Raw genomic sequence first — 27184 nt, forward strand, 5'->3', positions numbered from 1 at the left:
AATCCACAGTCTGTAGGCTGCACGGGTGGACACAGACCTCCCAAGTCCTGGGTCTGGCTGGCTCCTGCCTCTCTTGGGGGAAGCAGCAGCCTGGGGACCCTAACCTCTTGACCTCCTGCAGAGCTGACCTCAGCAGTGGCGATACAAAGAAGAGTCTAATAGTTATTTTTAATTGTTTCATTGTCTGTGTTTAGTCAGTCTTTCTCTGACAGCCACTGAGCTCCTATGGATTATCCCCATCAAGAACAGCCACGATCTCACCAGAACCCAACCCTGGAAAAGCATGTAATGTCGTTGAGTGCACAGGTGACAAAAAAAGGCACCACGCACTGAGTATGAAAAACCACCTCCAAGCTTGGTAAGCGTGCAGCCCCTCAATATAGGCCTCCAACAACCAAACTCTACCTGGGTTCAGAATGACAGCCAGGAGAGTGTTCCAAATCCCCACTCGCTGCAGAGAGGGAATAAACAGCTCAAGAACCTGAGTTATGACCAAAATGAGGGTACATCCTGGGAGACCCGGGCTCAGGCCTAGCCCTCACCAAGTCCATCGGGCCCAGGTGCATTCAAGGTATGGTGCAGCCCCGGGCTCACCGATGGGCCATGAAGACTGGCAGGCAGGCAGGCACACACAGAGTGGCTTTCAGATGGGCTTCCAGTTTAGCAAGCATGACACCACATTTTCCTAGCATTCCAATTAGCTAGGGGTTCATTTCGTACGGATGCTGGACATGAAAGTAGCGCTACATGAAATGCCCTAAGCCAGCAGTGACTCCCTCTCCATAATCGTTTCAAAGGCAGGGCCCGAACAAGTGTTCGTGGGCACACATTGCCTCCCAACACCTCATTTCCAGTTTCTAAAATGGGCTCTTTTGTGATTCTAAAATCAGAAATTAGACTAGTAAAAACTTTCAGATGACACTGTAAAGAAAAGAAAAACGTAAAACATACACATGTGTGCACAGAGAGTCCACAGCCTTAGCAGCCACCCCCAGACACACTCCCGAGTCGCCGGTCTCACTGTCACAGTCAGGAAGGGCCCACTCAGGACGAGGCCCACCCAGGGGACATCCTCTCCCATCAAGGGCACTACCCCCTGTCCTGAAACGACACTGGGAGAGGGAAGGGGTGGCTTTCCATCCCAGACCACCTGCCAGGACCACTCCCTGGGGGCACCAACACAGCCGCTGTGTACATGGTCTTCCACCCACAAACGGCAGCTCCGACATAGGCCTTTCAGTTCTGTTTCCTCGAAAGCCCCTTGGGATAAAACAGTCTGTGCCTCTCATCAGACTAATGAGCAAGTGAGCTGGGTCCTAATTTTGGTTATTGTGATTTGGCAACCTGAACAAATGGCCTTTCTGAGCAGCCCCACACCGGCTTCCCCCCTGCTCCTTGCCCACTGCCCACTCTTGGCACAGAACCTGGACAGGTACCAGAGATGCGGAGCCCCACTGCACAACCAAAGAAGTCCTCGCCACTCTGCACTGACTGCCCCATCATCGCTGGGGCCACCTCATGCCCATGCCACTCACCACGGCAGATCCCAGTCCTGCTGTATCCACAACCCAGCCTCTCCCGGCTAAGGCTCAAGGCCACCTGGGTTTAGGAGGGCCTGGCAGGGTCCACAGCCATTCACTTAAAGCCTCGGTACTATGCACGTGTCCCTCAAAACACAGCTTTTGGAAGGACTTGGGGACCTTCATAACAACGAAATTTAATTTTTCTGCAAATGTGTCACTTTTTTTTCCATGAACATCTCCTCTCAAAAAACCTGAAACAGCTGATCCTCAAAGTAAATGTTCTCCACTATTCACTTAAACCACAAAAGACAAGATTTGCTAAATTGTAGTCCTACTCCATCCACAAATCCTCAACTGATACTTCCATACATGACACTGCACTGCAGCTGAGCACACTGCCCTTCCTAAATCCAATAGACTCCCATCCTCTGGCCAGTGCAGAGAGCCATGCAGGGGTCTGTGGTCCTGCTCTGTGCTGGAGCAGTAACATCAGCAGCTGCATCCCCTGGCAGGAATGCTCCTCGGGCTCCAGGTCCCTTGCCCAGGTGAGTGGACACACGGGAAAGCCTGAGGCTCATTGACAAAACACCATCCAATAAATCCAAGCAGGCATTCTCAGAACGATCCCCAAAAAGGCCAATGTGGTGAACTGAGAAAGTTCTAGAAGAAAGGCAACAACTTACATTTAATGCTTGGGTGAACATGATCTTATTGCACACCAGAGGTGCGGTGGTCACCATCACCATTGCCAGGAGCCGAGGCAAGGGGATGAACTCTCTGGTCTGAAAAGCCCGGGAAATGTCCGGCTGGGCCTCATAGATCTACGAAAAAGAGAAAAGAGCATGAGCTGGTTACGTTTCAAGCTTGAGCCTCACTGTAGGCACCCCACAGTGAAGCCATTCCAACAAAATGATTATAAGTGATAAAGGTCCAAGGCTTGCCACGAACAGGGTCCAGGAGATTAACCTCTGAATCTACTTGTTAGAGAAAAGTCAGATCACGAGACTGTTACCAGGGCAGTGACCTGCAAAGCAGAGCTCAGCTTGCAGCCTGGGGAGCCCCTTAAAACTTCTGATGGCAAATAAGTCACTGCTAGAATTAACAAACGTATTACTCTCAAGTTACTGCACTTGACGGGCACCTGACGAATTATGTCATCTTTTGAATACTTCATGACTACACTTTGGGGTAGGGATATTTTATATTAAAATAAAAAAACATTCATGGATGACAAAATTGGACCTCAACGAGGTTAAGTAATTTCCCCAGGGGCACAGAGCTAGAAATCAGTGAAGCAAGGACTTGCACCCAGGCCTGCAAAGGTCATGCATTTGCCCCCTACCCTTCCCTGGGCAGAGCAGCTCCCAAGGGGGGTGATGGCCACAGGACTACCTTCCCCCAAATGAGGAGGCAAGATGCCTCCTTATTGTCCCAAGATATACATGGGTACTGCATACACACACACCCAGGAAAAATGAGAGAATATTTGAATGAAAGCTTGTTTTACAGATAATCCCATGCTCAGATCGAGGCACAAGAAAACAATCCTAGATATTTCACCTTAGGCAGGCCACAGATCAGAGAGAGCATGACTGAGCCAGGCAGTACGGCCAAAGAATGTACAATTGGTACCTCCATTGTGGGATGAAGGAAGGCTGTTGCCTGTGATTAGAAGATGTTAACAGTGGTGCCTGAGTGGCTTAGTCAGTTAAACAGCCGACTCTTGGTTTTGGCTTGTGGGATCAAGTCCCACGCCTGGCTCCATGCTCAGCGGGTAGTCGGCTTGAGATTTTTCTCTCTCCCTCTACCCCTCCCCCTGCTCATCTGCGTGCTCTTTCTCTCAAATAAATAGATCTTTAAAAAAAAAAGATATTAATGCATAGTCACTTAGATTATTTCATAGCTTACTTCAAGCTGTTCTAAGTACTTAAAACAGTAGTCTTTAAAACGATCCTACATTTCAGACATTTCACTAATTCCAGCCTAAATGTGCTAAAATTCATTAAGATCTCACTCCAAGCAAAATCTGGATGAAGGCGATGAATTTGGCTTAACAGACTCGAAAGGCATCCACCTCAAAATTCAGCTCAATGAAAAGCTGAATGTCTTCAGAGGACCAGATGCCAGCCTGACACATTCTAAAGCACCCTCGAAGAATGCCTGAAAGGTTCTCCATCCTGACGTTCACGGGCACGTCACTGTCTCTCTCCCTAGGCACCATGTCTCTGCTCCTGACACTCTGCCCACCACCTGACACACTCCGGAATGCCCAGGTTTGTTACCTTGTTCAGTAGTTTGATGTTATTTGACCAAGTGGACTTCACTCTTGGGAGAAAGGAAAATGTGACTTCCTTGAAGTATTTGTTCAGTAAGTCCGGGCACACTTTGAGGATGTTCACCACAAGCTCACCCACCAGCTCGTCGTCAGCGGCGGTTTTCAAACCCAACAGGAAGTGCAAGAGGGTCAGGTTCCCACCTCTGCCAGAGAGAGGAGAGAAGGGTCTGCAGCATTTTCACAACACACCGTGAACACAGTTACAACACAAGGGGCTGGCAAACTGCACCTCTGAATCTCCCTCATGACACAAAGTGGGGTGTTCCCATGGCCTGTGGGGTTCCAGCTCTCCAACAAAGGGCTTCAATTTCCCCCTGTATTTCTGAGTGGCTGAAAGTCTCCACTTTGTCCTGTTCTCCCATTTCTCTTTGCCTCCCTTGAGTTCCATTTGATTTTTATGCAGAGGAAGAAACCTACTCTCTGTCTCCACCCCATCCACCTGCCAGTCTGCCCAGAAGTCAAGGCTACTATAAAGAAAGGACCAAACCCGCCGGGAGGAAGGAATCCACTCCCAGAATTTCACTGTGAGATTTTCCTGACCTCTTTCCTCTAAATGCACATGAAAAAGCACATGTGTAAAGAAATATGCATGTTGAGCATTAAGTATAAAAGAGAGGATATGTTTTTCTTTTGAAAAGATTTTTAACGAAGGTGCTCGCAAAACTGCCTTGTGGTCCAGTGCCACAAATTTCTGAAATGCGACAAAATGGCACAGTCTCCACGGGTTTTCCACCTCCTCTGTTTCTAACTTATTTCTAATTCCTGTGCTTTCACTTAGCAGCCACAAGCAGCTCATCTAGGGGAAAATAATCTACTGTATGAAAATATTGAAAACTTGTCCCAAAGTGGGCAGTTTTCAAAAGTATAAGATCATAAAAATAATAATCAAGAAAACCTGTGGACATTAAAACTTGCAGAAAGTAAGCAACTAGCCCAGGATCTACAGAGGCAAACCCACAGGACTCTATGTTTACCCCCAGATCCTTCTAAGGAAGGATGATTTTTCATTTCTGCCTGTCCCTGGGAAGTCATAATTCCAGAAAATCTCAGAATTTACCACTAGCATGCACGTTGACAGCTTCTAGGATCCTCACGGTTCCATATCCCCTTATAAAACTGACTAAAACTAAGATGCAATATGCAGTTTTACATATAATAATTTTTCAAAAACTGCATTAGAGGGTAATTTGATCAGAAACCTATGCTCTATAAGTCTAAAAAGCTTACATTCTTAATATGAAAATTTCACGAGCAAAAGTTTGTGCTATCAAATGAACACAATGCTGAATCTACATAGTACGCTAAAAATACGACACATCCACGTTATTTCAAGCAGTATTGTAATAAAATAGATGACATTTATATTTACAGTGTGCAACACGTGCCAGCCACTGCTCCAGGCAATTTCCACACGCTACTTTTCTCTAAGGTGGATACTAATTTTGATTCCATTTTACAGATGTGGCAACAGAGGCAGAGAGAAGCAAGTATTTGTCGAGGTCTCACAGCTGACTCCAAATTCTGTTCTCTTAACTTTCACATCAGGGGTTGACAAACTACAGCCCACCATCTGTCTTTGTAAATAAAGCTTTATTGGAACAGTTACACCCATTATGTCCATGGCTGCTCCACTACGACAATGGTAGAGTTGAGTGGTCACAATACAGACTGTATGGCACACCAAGCCTAAAATATTACCTTTCCCTTAGAGAAGTTTACCAACCCCGGCCTACGCTGTAATGCCTCGCTTTCAAACATTCATGATGTGCCAGGCACTGTCCTAGACCCCGGGGATCCCAAAAAGACCAGCCTACGTTCTCATCAATTCTTGTCTATCAGGTAACGAACAAGTAAATAAACAAACGTTCATGGTGGTACTAAGTCATGGTCAAAAGCAAGAGCCAGGCATAAGGGCAGTGACAGAAGATGGGCTATTTCAGAAAAGGGTTGCCAGGGAAGGCCTCTCCGATGTGGTGACGCGAGCCCTGAATGGAGCTGCAAGAGCCTTACAACTACTGCCAGACAATACATTTTAATTTTCTCTAAGTTTTACATCAATATCCCCACAAACAAAATTCCCTTCCTCTTCTAAGTGCAAACATCTGCATTTGCCCCGGCTTCAAAAAACTGATATAAGCCACAGCTTATTTGAACAAAACCATACCTACAAGTTAATTCAAATATGTTCATCAAATGATGATCTATTTTATGGGTCTTACAGAGGAAAACACATGTGTTTTAGGCATGTTATATACTACAAATCTTATATATTACACGTTATTATACAAAGCATATGTTAATGTTAATATATGCTATATAATACGTATATTTGATTATAAAAATCTGCTGTTATCTTTAACAAGCAAGTGACCTGATTTTTTTGCTGATGAGGGAAAAGCTACACTATCATGAAAAAAAGTTAAAAGAAAAAGAAATGAGGTGGGGCAAGTTAATTCACAATGACCTCAGAATCAAAACAAGTCACAAGCAGGAAAAAAATATCCACCGTGTTATCTCATTCTGAAGGAATCAGTCATCTGCCTGGGTGGGTGAAACTAAATCAAACCACCTGTATCTTTATAAAAATAAAATGCCACAGAGGTAAATAAAAAAATTAATTAATTAATTAATTAAAGGTATTCATGATGACCAGAAAATATTCCTAATATTTTTACAATCGAGAGGGAAAAAAGCAGGTTAATAAATCCAACAGTATGCTATTTTGGTTATTTAAAAACTAGTAACACGGATATGTATTACAGCTAGACTAAAACAGAAGGTCTAAGAGAACATAATTCTGGGGCACCTGGGTAGCTCAGTCAGTTAAGTGCCTGCCTTCAGCTCATGATCTCAGGCTGGAGATCAAGCTCCGCATGTTGAGAGTCTGCGTCTCCCTCTCCCTCTGCTCCTCCCCACCCACTTTCCACACATGCTTACCCTCTCTCTCAAATAAATAAAACCTTTTTAAAAAGATTTTTATTAATTAAATTTAAAATAAATACACAAGCTTAAATTATATATATAAATAAATGGGGAAAAAATAAATAAATGAAAGAACATAATCTAAACTATCAGGTCTGGGCTTTGCTTCCTCACTGATGAAATGGCACCGTAACTGTGCAACATAAAATGAAATACAAAAAAACCAAACTGTGAAAACCTAGCTCATTAGCGGCTGTCTTTGAGGAGAGGAAGGACTATTGTGCCTGGTACGAGGATGGGCTTAGAACCAGACTCCCTGGGTTTCTTTTTTTTTTTTTTTTTAATTTTTATTTATTCATGATAGGCACACAGTGAGAGAGAGAGGCAGAGACACAGGCAGAGGGAGAAGCAGGCTCCATGCACCGGGAGCCTGACGTGGGATTCGATCCCGGATCTCCAGGATCGCGCCCTGGGCCAAAGGCAGGCGCCAAACCGCTGCGCCACCCAGGGATCCCGACTCCCTGGGTTTCAGTGTGAACTCTGCCACCTACGGGCTGAATGACCCAACCTCTCTGTGCCCACCTCCCTTATCCGTTAAACTGGGATCACAGTGGCTCCCACCTCAGGAGAGCATCGAGGCCCGCAAAGGGGCTCACACTCTCTGGGGAGGCAGAGGTAAAACTTACCCTCAGACCCAGCCAATGCCACATCTGGAGTGAAACCCGCAGCACCTCGCTGGGTGAGACATCTCCTACTGGGCTACCCCCAGCCCTTTGCCCTGAGGGCCTGTAATGGGCAGCCACTCTCCGGGTCACCAAATGTTCATCGCTGAGATGAGTTAGGTAATGTCTAGAATCCTAGTTGTAATCCAGCACGATCCCATCACTCCACGGGTCTCCCCAGCAAGTCATGTATGTGAGGAGTACTGAGGAGTGCACACTCGGGGTTCCCAGGGGTGCTATCTTACCTGCCAAGGGTGCCGAGCGATGCATCGTAAAAATTAATCCCATGCTTGAGTGAACAGCACAGATCCATCAGGAAGGTGTGAACAAGCTCCCTCACCATGGTTTTCCCTGCATCCTCAGCAGAAGCCTACAAGGTTTTTTAAAAATTCAATGAAAATCTCAAGTTTATAAGCCTCGGTAAGAGCTGTGGAGTAAAACTGGATAATACCAGGCACCTGATGACCTCTTAGAAAACATCTTGAATTCTTCATATCATTCAAAAAAAAAACAAACAGAAACACCAATCAAGATTTTAAAAACCCACAGCTTATGCATGGAATTGAAAAAGAAATTAATAAGTTTTTTTTTTTTTTAATTTTTTTATTTATTTATGATAGTTACAGAGAGAGAGAGAGAGGCAGAGACACAGGCAGAGGGAGAAGCAGGCTCCATGCACCGGGAGCCCGACGTGGGACTCGATCCCGGGTCTCCAGGATCGCGCCCTGGGCCAAAGGCAGGCGCCAAACCGCTGCGCCACCCAGGGATCCCAGAAATTAATAAGTTAAATAAAAAACAACAACAAACAAGCTCATGGACACAGAGAAAGACTGGTGGTTGCCGGGAGTGGCAGGGTGGTGAAGGAAATGGATGAACTGTTTTTTAGTTCAAATAAACTGAGTTAAAAAAGAAAATATTTCTTTTTGAAGTTGAATGGAGTTGCTAGAACAAGAAACTACAGATAACTCAACATTTTTATGTTATTTTGTATTGTTTCCAAGTACTTGACAATAAGAGTTTTCATTTAATTTTTACAGCAGCCCCATGTGTCTGGCAGAGCAAACCAATGGTACAGCTGAAGTCCCCACTGGGCTAGCGAGTGAAGAGCCCCCATGATTAAAGTTTCTCTTTATGAGGCACCTGGGTGGCTCAGCAGTTGAGCATCTATCTGCCTTTGGCTCAGGGTGTGGTCCCGGGGTCCTGGGATCGAGTCCCACATCGGGCTCCCTGCATGGAGCCTGCTTCTCCCTCTGCCTATGTCTCTGCCTCTCATGAATACATAAAATCTTAAAAAAAAAAAAAAAAGCCTCTCTTTACAGCATATACTTCAGTTACAGAATCATTTCTTTAAGCTTCTCTTTGCTTTTGTGCTGATACTATGATAGAAGAAATACAGTTGACCTTTGAACAACATGGGTTTGAACTGCACAGTTCTGCTTATGCGGATTGCTTTCCATAAATACAGTGCAGTACTATAAATGTATTTTCTCCTATGATTTCCTTAATAACATTTATTTTCCTCCAGCTTACTCCACTGTAACAGCATGGTATATAATACACATAACGTACAAAACGTGTTCATCGACTGTTTATGTTATGGGTAAGTCTGCCAATCAACAGTAGGTTATTAGTAGTTAGGTTAAGTTTTTCAGGAAGTCAAAAACTGTATATGGATTTTTGACTGCATGGGGGTCAGCGCCCCTAGCCCCTGCCTAGTTCAGGGGTAATGTGAATTTGGTCTGCACCCCCAGTTCCTGGAGGAGGGCTTCCAAAACCGCTGTACATTCCTGAGTGATGGGGTGAGACTAATGTCCATACAGAGTTCTAAAATCCCCTAGACTGTCCTGAGTGATAGGAGCATTTTTTATTCTAATGAGGCCAAACTCTTAATGGGCTCCTGGATAGCTTCTGGCTGGAAACCAGAATGCAACCAGTGATGAGAGCATTACCTAACTCTGAATTTGAACATCCTCACCTATAAGGTAGAACCATTAAAAAAAGAAAAAAAAATACTCTTAAGAGGGACAAGTTTAAACCTGTATTTTTAAACAAGCTTAAGAATGACTTAATTTCTCTTGCTCTTTTGAATAAAATTCCACGTTTGGGAGTGTTTTTATTAAGCCCCCAAGGCTTCCTGGTAATAAAGCATACAAAACATGTTGAAAACAAGAGGACAGAGGCAAGTCACCAAGATAAAAGGAGGTAAAACACAGGGCTCTTGAGAGGTAAATTACTATAAAGTTCACAGGAAGTCTGAGCCTTCACTACTCTGGCCAACTCCATGTTCAGAAACACCCTGAGGAAAATCAAAATGAGGAGAATTAAAAGGTACTCCAGCCTTGGGTCAACTGGAGAGCAACTGGTCTAACTCAACACTTGAGTGACTATTACAAAATAAATCACACATGTCAGGAGTTGAGGAAATTGGGGTTTTCCTAAGGCACTTGGGATCCTGAAGTGAAAGCAATTGGCCTTGAAATTCTAAAGGCTCATATGGAAAGAACAGAAAGATGGAAAAGAAGAGGTCAATGAGAGAAGGAAGAGAGCCTGGATCAACACCATGTGTCTACAGGGCAAGCCCTGTAGGGAAACCAGCATGTCACTCAGCTAAAGGAGTAAGAGTTTTCTCTTTAATGGGAGCAAAAAAAAAAAAAAAAAAAAGTCTAATATCAGATTACTGCAGAGATTAAAAAAATAAAATTTGAAAGACCGTATTACATCTAGGTAGAGAATTAATATAATCATAAGCCAAGAGACCCAGATTAAATGGGGGATCTTTCTTTTTTTTAAAGGCAGGTGGATTCCTCAGCCTCCAGCGGTGAGGACCACACGCTAACAGTAAGGTCAATTCAAAGCCAACAGGACTGTACCTCAACATTTTCCAGGTTTACATCAACAATCCCATTCCAGCTGTAGAGAGCTGCTATGTGGTTCAATAACTGCCCGGTAAAGAAACGCACCTTCTGGGTTTTCGTGATATTTTTATTGTGAACTACCTAAAAACAATAGAACAAATTAATTTCAAGGAATTTGATTTTTAGAAGTGTTTCTTGTACTTCGTCATTACAAAAACCACGTAAGGCCTATGGCAAAAAGCTTGACTGAAAAAAGGAAAAATATGAAGAGAAAAACAACAAAAGTCAACAACCTTCGAACCATCCTAGGATATGCACAGTTAGCATCATGGTACATTCCCTTTTAGCTCTCTGCCCCGCAACACGTAATATATACATACACGTACCATTTGTTTATCTCTTTGAGATTATACTTAGAGTTTTCTGCCTACTTATATAGCATGAGCTTTTTCCACATTATTAAAAACGCCTTTAGGGATCCCTGGGTGGCTCAGCGGTTTAGAGCCTGCTTTCCACCTAAGGTGCGATCCTGGAGTCTCGGGATCAAGTCCCACATCGGGCTCCCTGCATGGAGTCTGCTTCTCTCTCTGCCTCTCTCTCTGTCTCTCATGGATAAATAAATAAAATTAAAAAAAATAAAAATAAAAACTCCTTTAGAACCTCATTTTGGAGGGCTCGATATCACTCTAGCCTGAGTGACCATAATTTATTTCACCTTTCCCATGGTGTGTACAATTAGGCTGTTTCCACTCTGGCTGTCATCAGCATCCCTGTACAGAGTCTGTATCCCTGATTATAGGGCTAGAAATGGGGCACTGGTTCTCAGCTCCCCATAAACCCACTCCCAGAACCTCTAGGGATGTGGCCCAGATGTATGTGTTTCAAATTTGCTTCCTGGGTGATTCTGAGAACCTCCCAACACCCCCAAGGCTAGGAACATCTTTAAGACCTTTGACACATACTGCCAGACCCGCTCTAACACTTCCTCCACAAAAGTACCTGATTCAAAGCATCTCTGCTAGCAATGAATATCATTGTTTTAAAAGATGCATGTTAATTTGATAGGTGAAAAAAAACCTGTTATCTCCTGACTTATATTACTTTTAGTCAGGGTTTCTTAACCCCAGCACAAATTGACATTTTGGGCCAAATAATGGTTGTAAGGGACTGTCTTGTGCAATGTAGGATGCTGAGCACCATCCCTGGCCTCTGCCCACTTGTACCAGTTGTACTTCTCCAGTCATGACAACCAAAAATGTTTCCAGGTGCTTTCAAATGTCCCACAGTGGGGAGGAGGGGCACAAAATCACTCCCAGCTGAGAACCACAGTTTGAAATATTATGCTAACTAGCTATTTTTACAGGGACTACCAATTCATGGTTTTCACTTTTTCTACTGGGAGGGTGATAGTTTTTCTAACTGATCATTTAAGTTGCTTTTGTATTAAAGACAGCAATTCCTTCAGCCAGTTCTAAAATTTCTACCAGATGCTTGTAAAAGGCAGAATATGTAAGGTAATTCAAAATAATGTTTTGCTAAGTGTGTAAATGAAAAACAGCTGTAATTTACAGCTTTCAATTAATCCAAGGCTTCCCGTGAAATAGTGAGCAACTCCTGGTGTGATAATATGGAAGCCTTAAGAAAGTTTTCCATTTCACCTATAAGTCAACCCTAATGTGTGCCCTACACCATTACAGCTCTAGGGTCCTGTCAAACACTGGAAAAGACAAATGACAGGAACACTGAATAAGCACGTACCTTGGTTTTCAGCGTGGATAACAAAATATTGATGGTAGAAATCCTGTCTTCCTTTATGCCTGAGCTAAAGATGCAAGGAATAAATTCTGAAAGTAAAAGGTTCACAGCATTAAACTCAGAAATATTTTGAACATGAGAACAGATGAGAGAACATTACTTCTTAAAATGGCGCAGCACACAATGCCATTTTCTTCTTTTTTTTAGGTTTTGTCTTTCTTAATTATGCAAGTTTACAGTAGGAATAACTACTTCATAGGAAATCAGTATCTAAAGGTAAAACAATAACAGAACCATTAAAGTTCATTAGTTCTGTTATTTCACTTTCCTTTTCTCACATTAATTTAAATAAAATAAAAAATAAAAAATAAATAAATAAATAAATAAATTCTGAAAAAAATTAATGCTGTATTGACCGTTTGAATGTATGGTATGATTATGATTTTGCTAAATGTCTCTCTTTGCTTAGAATTGCTCAGAGTTACATTTTAAATGATGGTCATCAGGAGGACCCCTGGGTGGCTCAGCGGTTTAGCACCTGTCTTCGGCCCAAGGCATGATCCTGGAGACCCAGGATCGAGTCCCACGTCAGGATCGAGTCCCACGTCAGGCTCCCTGCATGGAGCCTGCTTCTCCCTCTGCCTGTGTCTCTGCCTCTCTCTCTCTCTCTCTCTGGGTCTCTCATGAATAAATAAAATCTTTAAAGAACTAAAATAAATGATGGTCATCATTTTATTGACTGGTGGTAGAATTCAGAATGATTGCTTTCTTTTCAAACTTCTGGATCCCCAAGGAATCAGCCACCACAGCTTGATGCCATACCATTGCTAATGTACTGATGATACAGGGCAGAAACATCAGAGCAATTATAATTTCACCTGCTCCAGAGGTGCTCCATGGGCACACATTCTACAAAAGCAAATTCATTCCCCAAAAATGAAAAATTGGAAAATACCACTGTTACTAAATAACAGTGTTAACCTCTAGATTACTAGCTGTGAGCCTTCTGATATTCTGATCCATATTCTGTTCTATTTATCTTTTAGTAAAATGGGGTACTTGACAGCTTTACACTGAGTTTATACCTAATTGCATACTGTTTAAAAGGCTGATGTCAGGAAGCATATGTCAACATCATTTTTAATAGCTGCATTCCATCTTACGATTAGCCCTCAGTTTGCACAATCAATGCCTTGCTGGTGGACAGTTAGGAGTTCAATTTTCAGCTAATATGAAAAAATATCCCCTAAGAAAACCTCTACTCACATCCTTAATTCTTCCCTTAGGATAAATGACTAGACATGGAAAGGCCAGATTGAATGTGTTTAAAGTTCTGATGCATACTGGCCTAAATGCCTTGCAAAACACCAATTGAAGTGCAGCCCTGTCTGTTAGCAGTGTAGGTGAATAACCCCAAATCACAGTCTTTTAATGAAAGTCAGACAGCTGAGATGAGCCAGGGGAATTCTGCAGAACTCCTAGCCCTGGCAGCAGCAGCAGTTCCCACAGGAGCTGGCCCCAAGCAGGAAAGGCACGCAATGAAGTTATCTCCACGGTGCTTCTTCCCTAGTGCAAGGTGGCTACGCGCACGGACCAGAGCTAATATACAGGGTGATCAGCACCTACACCTTGTTGTTAAATGGTGCCTGGCAATCATCTGGAGAGAGCTTAGGTCTTCCACCCTGGGGGAGGTGAGAGACAGGCTGGACACCCGACCACATGGGGCCACAGGCACCACGTCATTCCTCCAACAACTCCCAGAGCTCCAGCAAGGAGCTCACCCCACCTGCAGACAGAGCTGGATTCTAGGGGGGGTTCATACAGAGCAATTGCCATGTGCTAAGTGTGGTCTGGCGCTACTATTCCCTGTCTTACTGAATGTCTTGATAATATGCAAGTGCTCTCAACTAACTCAACTAAGCCCAGCCTGGCTCTAGGGTGACAGCCACCAGAAGGTGGTCCAGTTGGAATTCCTTGAAGCTCTATAAGTGATATTCTGGTTAACATTTGGTAAAGCTATCGAAGTAACTAAACTTTATTTTTTCCTTAATTACAAAGGAAAAGCAGGTAGCCAGGGTACGTATCTACCCATGTTCTGAAACCATAAAGCCCCCTTTGTTCATACGAGTCTCTGAAGTTTGCATCCATTCTTTGTTGGGACATCGCTCAGCATTCCAGGGAACATAGCAAGAATACCTCTGTTCATGCTGACTAGCCACCTCCCAACCGCACTGACCTGACTGGAAGCTTCACCGCATACGCGTCCTTCATTCTAGCGTGCAGCAGCAGCTGCAAAAGCTGCAGACCTTTTTTATCCTGGGAAAACTGCTTTGCAGGAGACTTTCCAAAAACAGCTGCAATCAGGCTTTGCTATGAGACAGAGGCACACCTACCTTTCAACTCCAGCACTTGCATGATCGTGCTGTCATCGCCGGCAATCAGAAAGGAAAGGGCAAACTGAATGTAGGCCAGCCGGACATCATGCACACCCTAGGGGGAAGGAGACCATGTGTCATGTGTATATCCATACCCTTTGCCCAGCGCCAAAGCAAGAATGCAGCAACGGAAGTCTCTGGTCTTATGCTGTCAGGAGGCTCAAAGTCTAAAACCAGCAGTCATCTCTCTGTGGGAACACAGGGTTTTTTCTTTGCTCTTTTCTCTCCATCTTCTGCTCTATTTTTCTTTCCTTCAAGCTGTTTCTACATACAAAAGTATGGAGGTCCTGGGTGGCTCAGTCAGGTAAGTATCTGACTTGGTTTTGGCTCAGGTCATGATCTCAGGGTCAGACATCAGATCGAATCCTGTGCTGGGCTCCACATTGGGTGTGGAGCTGCTAAAGAGTCTCTCTCGGGATGCCTGGGTGGCTCAGCGGTTGGGCGCCTGCCTGCCTTCAGCTCAGATGGTGATCCTAGGATCCGGGATCAAGTCCCGTATCAGGCTCCCTGCGAGGAGCCTGCTTCTCCCTTTGCCTGTGTCTCTGCCTCTCTGTGTCTCTCATGAATAAATAAATTAAAAAAAAAAAAATTCTCTCCACCCCCCTTCCCGTCCTCCTTCTCTTAAAAAAAAAAAAAGAAATAAAATGTCAAGAAACAAGCCAAAAATAAAAATTATCAAGATGTCTATCTGCATTACATATTTTCTTTTTTTTTTTTTTTTGCATTACATATTTTCATCCACTGTGCTTAAAAGCCATAGCATAATGGCTCACTGCTACATAAACATAAAAGTATGGGTAAAGTATAGTTGTGTCCCCTTCCCCCATCATACTTAAACATTTGTGGTTCATGGACCACTTCAGCATAGAGCAGAAGATTCTCAGCCCATCTAGATACCATCTATTTCACTTCCCAGTGAAATCATATACACTTTTTTGAAAATCCAGAGCCAATGGAAAGACCGGTTCTACTTTAGTTGACACCAGTGAGGTGATGTCTGGGTTATATAGGTTACTATAAATTAGGTACTATAAATGCACTCTGGACATCAAAGCACAGATGCTGTCACATTACAAACCAGTGTGGCTTTTCCAGGAGAGTGGACATCCTCAAGGAGGGCCCACAGGCCATGGCCAGTCATCAACACTTCAGGGGAAGTTATGGGGACCATCTGATCAACTATCCCTCCCAGTAATTTTAAGACACACATCGTGTCTTCTCGTCTGTTTCAAACCCTGGTGGCTGATCATGTGCATCGCTCATTGGCTGTACTAGCACTAGCTCATATACACTGGGATCCTCCGGTGCTTCAACTGTACTCTCCCCCTACTTCAGTTATTCCAAAGATATCTTAATTTGCTGCAAAGAAGTTAATACCATGGAGAATTATTGCCCTTGGATGCCTGGAAAAATTAAGAAGTCTGTCTTCCAGATAGTTCCATTCCTATTAGTAATGGCAGGGTGGTGGTAATGATGGTGGAATGGTGAAGAGGAGGACATCATTGTCATTTATTGAGCACTTACTATACACCAGACACTAAGTCAAAGGCTGCATATGTGTGATTTCATTTACTCCTTATGACAACTTGAGGTGGAGATGCCTTCTATACCCATTTTACAGATGAGGAAATGGAAATTTAAAAAACTCATTCCAGGTCCCATAGCTACTAAGCAAATATGTCCTAGAACTAGACATTGTTCAAACATACCACTTCCTGCTCAACTTCATGTCTGACTACAGAGAAGTGCTTTCTTCTCAGAACTTCCAGAGCATTTTCATTTTGCTTTTCCTCAAGATGAAAGGACTACACTTGGAACCATTTAGGTCTCTATGTGAGTATTTCATTACTTCTGTCTCGTCCTGCCGGGTGTATGTTTCTCAGGGAGAGAAGAAAGGCCATCTGACTCATACTCTGCAACATCTGGATGGGGGATCTTACACGTTGACTGTATTCCTGGGTCTACACCTCCACCCATGCCCCACAGCATTCCAGCAAGACCTTATCAGACCTTACTCCAACTCCACTATGAGCTTAAAACCATCCTCCTTATCCCAGGGACTACTCTAGAGACCTCCTCACAATGTGGAGTTTGGATACCATGTGAAAATGAGCTGCATTTCCTCAGAGTACAGCAACGTTTTGGTGCCTTCAAAATTCACCAATTCAGTGTTGTTCAAACACCACCTTTATTCAAGATGCCATGATCTCAGGCCGAGAGAGGACATGGCAATGACTAAGATATTGTCCCTGTCCTCAGGAAGCTTAACGTAAACACTGCTCCCAAGCTACCTAGATGCCTGGTCGTTGAAAGAAACCTGTCAACTAATCCAAGCACAGTTAATTTGTTGGCCTTATCTATGTATGCCTTGTGTTTCAAAAGAATGCTGGTATGATGCTGAAACTTGCCTGGTAAGATTAAATTAGGTTCTGTGCTCTGCTAGCTAGTTGGGAAGGTTCTACACGTTCTGGGGTTTTGGTTGTTAGGGTTTTTTTGTTTTGTTTTGTTTTGTTTTTTTGTCCACTTAAGTCCTGGAAGCAAGAGTCCTAGAACGTGGATCTCAGTTATGTACTATTCTAGATCTTTCCATCCTGCTTGTACATAGCAACTGGGACTAGATCCCCTCCAGGGTACCAGCCCGCCCCCCCGCTCGCCTCAGCAACGAGTTTTGAGCTGACATGGAATGTCTTCACCTCCTGGTATCCATCTTGTATATTCCAGCCAACCCCAAATTTCAGGTTCCTAACATCGTGGACAAGCCAAGATGCCCAAGAGATAGCATCTGCACCCCACTCCAAGCAGTCACGGCCATGCCTCCTGCTCATCCTCGACTAGACAGCCCCTCACTGTCCCCTGGGCCTCCACCTCCATCCCCAGCAAGCCCCATCAAAGGCAAGAGGGTCACATGCTTACTCCTCATTCCTACTCTGTGACTTCACAATGCTATTCATCCTAGGAAGAAAGCATCCTGAACTCCTTATGGCTTGTTCTGCAAAACACTGTCTAAAATAGACCAAAACATATTTGGTAAAACTCCTTTTTGGCAAACGACATGAACAGTGCTTTCTTTGGCTGGATGAAAAAGAACCATAATCCTCTCTCCTCATGAGGCTTTAATAATTCCCCTCAAAATGTTAAAAAATGCACTTATTAAAAAAAAAAGATCTAGATAACCATCAGCTTCTTCAATAACTAAATGACATGAAAAAAAAAAAAAAAGGTTGGGGAGAGGGGATCCCTGGGTGGCTCAGCGGTTTAGCGCCTGCCTTTGGCCCTGGGCGCAATCCTGGAGTCCTGGGATCGAGTCCCACGTGGGGCTCCCGGCGTGGAGCCTGCTTCTCCCTCCTCCTGTGTCTCTGCCTCTCTCTCTCTCTCTCTTGCTCTCTATCATGAATAAATAAATAATTAACTAAAAAAAAAAAAAGGTAGGGATCGAAAACTCAACATTAAGAAATTTAAGAAACATACCCACCAAACACGATACGTAGCCCTGGTCTGGATCCTGATTTGAAACACAAAGTGTAAGGACATTTCAGAAATGGTGGGGAAAAACTGAGACCAAACTGGGCATTTGGTGATATTAAGAGTTATTTACGGTAACATGTACAAGAATAGTACTGTGGTTTTGTGTTTTGTTTTTTAAAGATTTTATTTATTTATTTAGCAGAGAGAGCACAAGGAGGGGGAGTGGAAGAGGGAGAAGCAGATACCATGCTGAGCAGGGAGCCTAATGCAGGGCTCGATCCCAGGACCCCAGGACCATGACCTGAACCGAAGGCAGATGCTTAACCAACTGAGCCCCCCGATCGCCTCTGGTTTTGTTTCAAAAGGTTGCTTTCTGTTAAGAGATACACACTGAAATATGCATGAGGGAATATGGTTCACATGTGGGATCAGCTATACCTGATTACCCCAAAACAAACCAAAAACACGGCAGAGGTAACTGTCTGCAGCTGGAGGATGGGTACATGGGGGGTTCTCTGGGCTGCTCTCTATTTTTTAACGTCCTCATTCAATATCCATGAGACTCATTCCTATGTGGAACATAAAAATTTAATGTCTAAAAACCATTTCCCATGACAAAATAGTTAAGGTACACCATAAACTAAAAAAACACTTCCATCTTGAGAATAATTCCCATTTTACAGATCAAGGACATGTAAAAACACTTGTCAAGAGGACCCTGAGGTGAGGCAGCACATGCACAGCCTATAGCTGGCATCCATTCAGGCAGAGGAGCCCTACTTCTAGAACTTTCTCTCATGTCTTGGTGGGTGGTCGGGGTACTGATGTATTTTACTTACAGGGCTGAGCTGGTTGAGATCAGAGAGACAGGGTGGAAGCGGGAAGGGAACTTGCATCATTACTGACAGGCCGACTGCCAAGCTAAGACCAAAGAACCGTGACATTTGCCCTAGTGTGCAAACAGCACGCAAATTCTTTTTATTAGAAATGCATTTAAATGTCAGTAACCATTATTCAACGAATGGAATCTGTTGACACATTCAGGGTATGTAAATAACTCACAGTAATAAAAAAGAATATCCATGAGACACCAAGACCTGGAATCTTCTCCTCAGAGCACACCTTATTTGTCATGCCAGGACCACCCTTAACACTGAGCTGAGCTCACAGAGCCAGAAAAGTTATCGGGTGTTACTATGATTAACCTTCAGCCTATTACCTGGCAGTGTGGAAACTTACTAATTTCCCCGAAGAGTGAGATGACAGGGTGCAGAAGTAAATCAGGCTAACGTGGCTCTCTGCTTTGGCAGACACGTGGGTAACTGTCGGTCTGCTGTCTGTGCAGGGGTCAGGGGTGTGGAGCGGGGAGCCCCAGCTGTCCTCGGGGCCAGCTGGGAGCGCTGAGACAACTACGGCTGGTGCGCAACAACTCTCCCGCTCCTGAGTCCTCCCGCTTCTGAGTCCTCCCACTTGTGTTTCCTCCTCAAGACTCTAAACCCAAAGGAAACTTCTAGAGTCACCAGGGAACTTTTTCTATAAAAGCTCTCCTGAAAACCAGTCACGCTTCCATTCCCTTTGGCATAGTCCGACAGCTACTTGTTACTTGTTACAAGACTCACTGGCGGGTAGGGACACCTGGATGGCTCAGCGGTTGAGCGTCTGCCTTCGGCTCAGGTCCTGATCCCGGGGTCTGGGATCAAGTCCCGCAATGGGTTCCTTGTGGGGAGCCTGCTTCTCCCTCTACTTATGTCTCTACCTCTCTGTGTGTGTCTCTCATGAATAAATAAATAAAATCTTATATATAAAACAAAAAGATTCACTGACGGGAAACACAAGGAACATTAAAAAGCCATATGTGTCCTCCATGATGATGTCACTGGTTTAAACCTCCAAGGGTTTTCTCCGAAGTGGACAGAATAGAAACGGGACTGGGATGCCCCAAGGTCCATGCTGCAAGGCACACGGAGATCATTTCTTTTGCTCTGTGAAGATGCTCACAAACTATGTCATCCTCACAGGCCTGAGCCCCCAGAGAAGCTGTCCTCAGATGTCCCTGTTGTTCAGGCTCTGCCACATGTTTCTCTACACACAGGCCTTCCTCTCCTCCCATGTGAGGACCAAGGCCAGAGAAAGGACAACAAACAAATCAAGATGGCCCTCCAAAGGGAAAGGAAATACACAGGAGGGACAAGACGCTCAGAGCTCCTCACCTTTGAATCCCTCTTGGTGGCCAGGGTGTACAAGGTCTTTTTATTCAAATCAAAATGACTGCAGACATCCCTGGCAGCCTCAGGGCCCTGGGTCACCATGGCGGCCAACAGGTTCAGGCAGGCTCGAGCCATCCTGCACAGGGACGAGAAAATCAGGCATGTCAGGAACAGCAGAAGCACCGAGCCAGCTGTGCTCCTGGTTGTAGGGTCTGCTCTCCCCAAACCAGAAAGAGGAAGCAAAGAGACACCAGACAGGCTCTAGAAAAGAATATACAACTTGACAAAATCTCCAAACAAAGCTTAAAGATTGAGTCTGAAGAGGATCCAAGGATACAAAATGTGAGATACAAAGAAGATGGCAATTTCTCTCTCTGGGAAATCATTCTGTAACTGGGAGACCCACAGCTCCCCTGCCACTGCAGGGCACAGGGGGAGACTTGTTCAGAGCAGGCTCTCAGCAGCCTTCCCGTCCCACGGCCACCCGGGATCTGTGGTTTACTGCACACCCGCCACACTCCAGGCATCGTCCTAGGTGGTGGAAGACCAAATCTTCTAGGCCACTCAAGGACTCCACCTGCATGCACCTTGCATTCTAGCGGAGGGAAACAGACAGTCAAGAGTATTAAATCAAACATCTAGCTGTGCAAACAGACCTACAAACAGATACTTCTGTCCACAAGCAAACGGACACAAAGTGACAGCAGATGGGCAGTGGTGAAACAAGGCCTCCCTGAGATGCCACTTCTGCACTACAACATCCTGAAGTGGAGAGGCAGGGAGTGTGTGACCAACATGAAGAGCCACTGGGGCAGAAGGATGGACAATGGCAAGAATGCCTACAAGGTTCCCACGACAGCAAGAAGAATAGCAGGGCAGGAGTGAGATGGACACACAGAAGAGTCAGCAACAGTGAGGGGCTGGTCAGCAGGAAATGAAGGGGCAGAGCCACAGCCGTGATGGCCTCAGAGCCTGCTCAGCTCCGCTCTATGAGTGGAAGGAAGGTCAAGTGCACTCAGGGAGAGATGAATGCAGACCACGTCATGAGTAGTCCTGCCACATATAGGCAACTTACCTGTAGCCCGAGGCATACAGGGACTCACAGATGAGCTTCATGTGGTTATTTATTAGCTTTTTCACGATGTTGGTCCCTACAACGTGAAAATGGGAAAGATCGCTCGCAGTCCGCAACAGTATGGCCTCAAAAACTTGAAATATTAACAGCATCTGCAAAGAAATGAAATGCCTATGCATCAGCTCATTTGGGTTTTTCTTTTCCCCCCTCCATACATATGCTTCTCGTTTTAGCCAGTTACTTTAAAACCTCCAACAGGGACGCCTGATGGCTCCATGGTTGAGCATCTTGCCTTTGACTCAAGGCGTGATCCCAGAGTCCTGGGATCAAGTCCCTTATCAGGCTCCTTGCATGGATCCTGCTTCTCCCTCTGCCTGTGTCTCTCACGAATGAAAAAGAAATCTTTAAAAAACAAAACTTCCAACAGATCCTGGGCCAAAGGCAGGAAGGTGACAGCCTAGCAGGTAGCTCTGCAGATCCCAGGCTCTAAAATCAGTCTCACTTTCATAGTCTAGCCAAAGAGAGAACTGCTTGCTTACAGTTCCACAAAATGAGATGAGGAGAGAAATCTTGACCAGGCCTCACTGCTTTGCGGATATTAGGGTCTTATAGCAATAACCCTGAGCTTTCAACAGGTTCATAAATATTCCAAACTTTGAACCTGTTTGGAACCAGAAAACCAGGGAACTCAGTATCTGTCTGCAACCATGACATGTGGTTTCTACCTACTTCCTTTCTGTTAAAACAAACCATGTTAAGGCGGTATCTGGCAAGCTCAGTCAGTAGAGATCATGTGACTCTTGATCTTGGGATTTTAAGTTTGAGCCCCACGCTGGGTGCAGAGATTACTTAAAAACAAACCATATCATAACCAAATATATTTAGATTAAGAATCTATGACCCTTCCTTCTGGTATCATTCACTAATATGAGGTTAGCACTTTCCACTAAAATGCTTTGATAAGTCATGATGCAAAACTGAATGTATTCCTACAGCAAAAAAAAAAAAAAAAAAACCAAAGTATCATCTTCTACAGAAAGCTGGTAGTGTCCTAGAAATTTTTTTTTAAGATTTTATTTATTTATTCATGAGAAACAGAAAGAATGAAGGAGAAGTCAGGTTCCTGTGGAGCAGGGAACCCAATGCGGGACTCGATGCCAGGACCCTGGGATCACTGAGCCGGAGGCAGACACTTAACCAGCTAAGCGACCCAGGAATCCCATCTTGGAAATTTCTATCATATTTTCTCTCCATCAAGCTTAACACAATAGTGGCATGAACTTTTTCTCCTCTTCAGCAAGCCAGGTAAGGACTAACGTACTTCACTTTCAGGTCGCTTCTCCCCATTCAGGAGTTGGAAGATCTCTGCACACTCAACAGAAATCTTTATGTACCCTTCCACAACATCATATACGTCTTCTCGAGGTAACTTCTTGGCAGCAGCGACAAACGCTTCTAAGGCTGAAATAGAGTAATGTTCAAAGGTTAACAAGAACTACCTCTTTAGCAACAATCACAAGCCACCACTGTGACAAGAGGCAGATGTCTGGCATCCAGGGGACCGGAACCACCACTTACTGAGAACGAGAAGACAGCAGCAATGTAGACACAAGGATATCAAGGATTCTGACACGGCCTTTTCTCTATCCCCAGGGAGGGTACGGGCAACAGCATTCAAAGGACCTGCTTTAAAGCCCAACCCATCTTGGTGCGGTGATCTACCCTTGGGCACCCTCTGGGTCCTGACCAATCTAACCCTGAAGCCCTACCCCTGCCCCACAAACGGGGTAAAATCAGAGAATGGATAAAGAGAAGGTGGTATATCTCTGTGAATAGGTCTATATACAATGGAATATTATTTGGCCTGAAAAGAAAGGGAAATCCTGCCTTTAACAACATCCTTTGAGGGCACTGAGCAAGATAAGTCAGAGAAAGACAAATACTTTATGTTCCACTTATGTGAGGAACCTAAAAGAGCCACACTCATAGAGAAAGAGAGCAGAATGGTGTTTGCCATGGGATAAGGGGTGGGGGAAATGGGGAGATGTTGGTCAAAGTGTACAAACTTCCAGCTATAAGATGAGGAAGTTCTGGGTGCCTGGCTGGCTCAGTAGGAAGAGTATGTGACTTTTCATCTTGGGGTCGTGAATTTGGGGCCCATGTTGGGAGTAGCGTTTCCTTTAAAAATAGTAAGATAAGTTCTGGGGATCTAATGTACAGCATGGTGAGTATAATTAACAGTAGTATATTATATGCTCAAAAGTTATTCAGAGCGTAGATCTTCAATGCTATCACACATAAAAATGGTAATTATGTGAGGGGATGGAAGTGTTAACCAAGCTGGTCATCATCCACTGTACACCTTAAACTTACATCAGTTATGTCAATAATGTCTCGATAAAGCTGGAAAAAAAAAAAACCCAAAAACCTTTCCTAATACCTGGATGAAAGCAAAACCTTACATCTGTCAATTCCACTTCCCTGATCTTTCCATCAGGAGATCTCATCACAGAAAGTTATGAGAACATATTAACAGGGAGAGAGAATCCAAGATAAAGACCAGATTCAAACACAAATTCAATACAGCCTCATACAAAGGATTCACCGATCACCCTCTGACTTCAGCCCTGCCACATCTTCCAACTATCTCTTCTGCACCCACCGCCTATCAACCTGAGTTTCCTTGGGAAACCTGTTCAAACGCAGCACCTGAATGCCATGAAGCTCTCTGAGCAAAATCATGAATATTTAACATGAATGACGATCTTTTAAATAATTAAGCATGCTCTTTCTTCTGCCATGAACATTCCTGTCCCTGTTTCGACCTCATCCTACAACTCCATGAAAAGCCACTTACGCTGGGGAGACTTCTCTGATCTCCCAGATTAGGTCTGAGGCCTGGGGACATCAGGTACCTCTCCTTTGGAGGACTGGTACGTAGAACTCTCCGTATGTGATTTTATTGATTGCTATCTGCCTTCCCCACTTCACTATTTGTATGTTCCATAATGACAGCGCCCATGTCGGTTATACTCGCCATTTTTTCCCTAGCAAATAACAGCCACTAGTAAATAATGAACAAGTGAATGAATGAATGAATGCATTCATATATAATTGTATAATGTATAATTTGTACACATTTGTACACATTTGTATACATTTGTATAATGTGTAATTGTATTCATGTACAATTGTATAATGTATAATTCTATGCTAAAGCACCTATCATCTTTATAACAGTGGCTGGCAGCTTCAGGGATCAAATGTTTACAAACAAAATTTAGGGACACCTGGGTGGCTCAGTGGTTGAGCATCTGCCTTCAGCCCAGGGCGTGATCCTGGAGACCTGGGATCGGGTTCCACATCAGGCTCCCTGCATGGAGCCTGCTTCTCCCTCTGCCTGTGTCTCTCCCTCTCTCTCTCTCTGTGTCTCTCGTGAATAAATAAAATCTTAAAAAAAAAAAAAAAGATTGTTTAAAAAAACAAACAAAACTTACAGAAAACAAATGATTAATTGGAGATATTCTGGCCGTCAACTTTATAATCCCTTTAGCCCAGGGACACTGTTTTATTTTGAGACAGCACCAGTGTCTCCACATAGCAGCGGATTCAATTGTGGGTTTTTTTCCCCCATCACCTACATACTTCCTCATGGATTACAAGCAGCTGTGAAGAAGGGTGATCGATCACGCTTTTCAGAAAGTGAAATTACAGAATCTGCTCCATCTTAGTCACTTGGTCAAACCTGGTCAAACCTGGTCCTTGTGGGGCTTCAGGAGGTGGCTTAGGACATGTCATCGGATCAGCCTGAGTGTTTGGAGGCTCAAAGCTCCTGAAAACAGCGCTGACAGCCACAGAGAAGCAGCAAACCTTCTCACTGAGCAGCCCTCGAGCGGGCTCGCAGCTGGGACTCGGCAAGTGCGTAAGTGTCGTCTGCTGCGTGAAGCGGTGGAGCCCGTATCTGCCTCCCTGACCCTTGCAACCACGAGGTTTTGGAGCTTGCGGAGGGATGCCGCCCGGCCAAGGGAGGCGTGCAGTCGCGTGGGGCGGTCACCACCCGGCAAGGGGGGCCCTCCGCCGTCGAGCAGCCGGGCCTCAGTTTCCCGTCTGCACACCGGAAGGCCCGGCTCGGTGGCTCAGACAGGGAACGGCTGCACAGAGGAGAGTCGGGCCGGCGTAGGGCCGCGGCCGGGCCCCGCCCCGCGGGCACCTGCTCTCCGTCCCCGGCGGGCCCCGCACTCACCCGGCTCCGCGCCCTGCGGCTCCCGCAGCTGAGCCTTGAAGCGCACGCCCGTGAGCTCTTCGGAGCGGGCCCGCTTGGCTGCGCCCGCGCGGGGAGCCGCGCCGTCCTGGCCGCCCGGGGCCTTCCTCTTGGGGACTCCCATGGTCGAGAGCGCGGGGGCGCGCGGGGACCCTCCGACCCGGGGTCCCCACAAAAGGATGCCCGGAAAGCGGCGGAGCGCCCCTGCTCGCCCCGGTGCCACACGTGCGCCGGAAGGGGCGGGGCCGCCGGAAGGGGCGGGGCCTCAGGAAAAAGCCCGACGTCAGGGGCCGAAGCCGACGGAAGGGGCGTGGCCTAGAGGGATGGCGTGGCCTTGGAGGGCGTGGCTTCGGAGGGGGCGTGGCTTCGGAGGGGCGGGGCCTGAGGGAGGGCGGGAGACCCGGGAGGTGGTGCAGGGGAGAAGGCGAGGCTGCATCCGTGCGCACCCCCGAGTTTTTTTACTGTCTCCTGCGTCCTCGCTGGCTCGCCCGCTTCTTAGGAGGAGCGGACACCTCCCGGCAATCCCCACCCGGCCGCGGTGAGGAGGAGCCCACGGGGACCCGCCTCCCGCCCCCGGCGGCCCTCCCGAGGCTTCGCGGCAGGTGCGTTCCCCCGAGGGCGCGCGTTTCGGGGTGTGGCGGCTGCACACTCACAGTTCTTGACCTGAGGGCTCCCTGACGCTGCGGATAACAGAACTTGCTGGACAAGCAGTGGGATTCGATGCTTTCTTGGCTTTTTTGTGGCCCTGCAGGTCGGCGGGGCTGGGGGCAGCCCCCGGCTAAATGCCAGGTGGCCTTGGGCGGGAGGTCTTACCCCACCCCACCCCCGCGCACCTGGCCCGAGGGTCGTGCGGGCGCCCCTAACGCTGGCTCCAGTTTCTGTCACAGCCCAAACCAGACGGCGTGTCGCCCCGCACTGGCCTCCGTCCGTCCCATTCTTCCCCAAACTGATGGGAGGACGTGAACCCTTCCGGCCATGCAGGTGCGAAGAGACTTTAACTTCTGGAAAACCCTTCATTCGTGGGCAGAGCAGCAACTTCCACGTCTAAGTTCCCGTTCTTGAAATCGAGTTGGCAGAGCCAGCCCTACGCAGTCTGGGGGCTGCCCTGAGCTGAGAAAGTGATGCATTGCTTCGGCTCAGGGCGTGATCCTGGAGTCCTGGGATGGAGTCCCACATCGGGCTCCCTGCATGGAGCCCGCTTCTCTCTCTGCCTGTGTCTTTAACTCTCTCTGTGTGTGTGTGTCTCTCATGAGTAAATAAAATCTTTAAAAAGAGAAAGAAAAACTACTTTGACGGGGGAGGGGACAAGGGCAGGGAGTACTGTGTTTTGTAAGATGTCAATGACTTGAAAAGCAGCATTGAATGCTTTGCAATAAAATAGAGGTTTAAATAAGCAAAAACAGACCGTCCCATTTCTTAATTCGACTTCATCAATACTTGGTTATGATTGATATGTGTTCAAATAAATGATGAGCCAGCTCATTAAATGGGTAATTTCGTGATTCCTGGAATTCTCTGTGAGATTGTCTCCTACTCTGAGATAATACTGCCCTGTGTTCCATAAACAGATGTGTGATGAGCATCCATGGTACCTTCTGTGGCCTGTTGGGATTTAGAGTCTCTAACAGA

The 27184-nt window shown here is 45.6% G+C and overlaps 1 protein-coding gene and 1 long non-coding RNA gene across 3 annotated transcripts in view; one reads left to right on the forward strand and one right to left on the reverse strand.

Moving 5' to 3' along the window:
* Positions 1 to 25798, reverse strand: part of URB1 (URB1 ribosome biogenesis homolog) — a 71245-nt gene extending 45447 nt beyond the window's left edge. Inside the window, exons 1-10 of one of the 2 annotated variants that reach the window (XM_072806753.1) lie at positions 25538 to 25798; positions 22616 to 22755; positions 21295 to 21446; positions 20223 to 20355; positions 14506 to 14602; positions 12116 to 12201; positions 10373 to 10498; positions 7748 to 7872; positions 3806 to 4001; positions 2207 to 2344 (exon numbers count right to left, since the gene is read on the reverse strand). In XM_072806753.1, coding sequence (XP_072662854.1) covers positions 2207 to 2344; positions 3806 to 4001; positions 7748 to 7872; positions 10373 to 10498; positions 12116 to 12201; positions 14506 to 14602; positions 20223 to 20355; positions 21295 to 21446; positions 22616 to 22755; positions 25538 to 25679 — 1335 coding nt within the window. In that variant the 5' untranslated portion in view covers positions 25680 to 25798. Of the gene's footprint in view, positions 1 to 2206; positions 2345 to 3805; positions 4002 to 7747; positions 7873 to 10372; positions 10499 to 12115; positions 12202 to 14505; positions 14603 to 20222; positions 20356 to 21294; positions 21447 to 22615; positions 22756 to 25537 lie in introns of those variants that run through there. The other variant, XM_072806754.1, reaches the window with a different exon arrangement.
* A 156-nt stretch (positions 25799 to 25954) lies between these two features.
* Positions 25955 to 26955, forward strand: LOC140621327 (uncharacterized). The gene is made up of 2 exons (XR_012021040.1): positions 25955 to 26157; positions 26537 to 26955. It is a non-coding gene; the product is annotated as an uncharacterized lncRNA (long non-coding RNA).
* Positions 26956 to 27184: the final 229 nt, after the last annotated feature.

This window comes from Canis lupus, chromosome 30, assembly GCF_048164855.1.
Source record: "Canis lupus baileyi chromosome 30, mCanLup2.hap1, whole genome shotgun sequence".
Taxonomy (NCBI): Eukaryota; Metazoa; Chordata; class Mammalia; order Carnivora; family Canidae; genus Canis; species Canis lupus.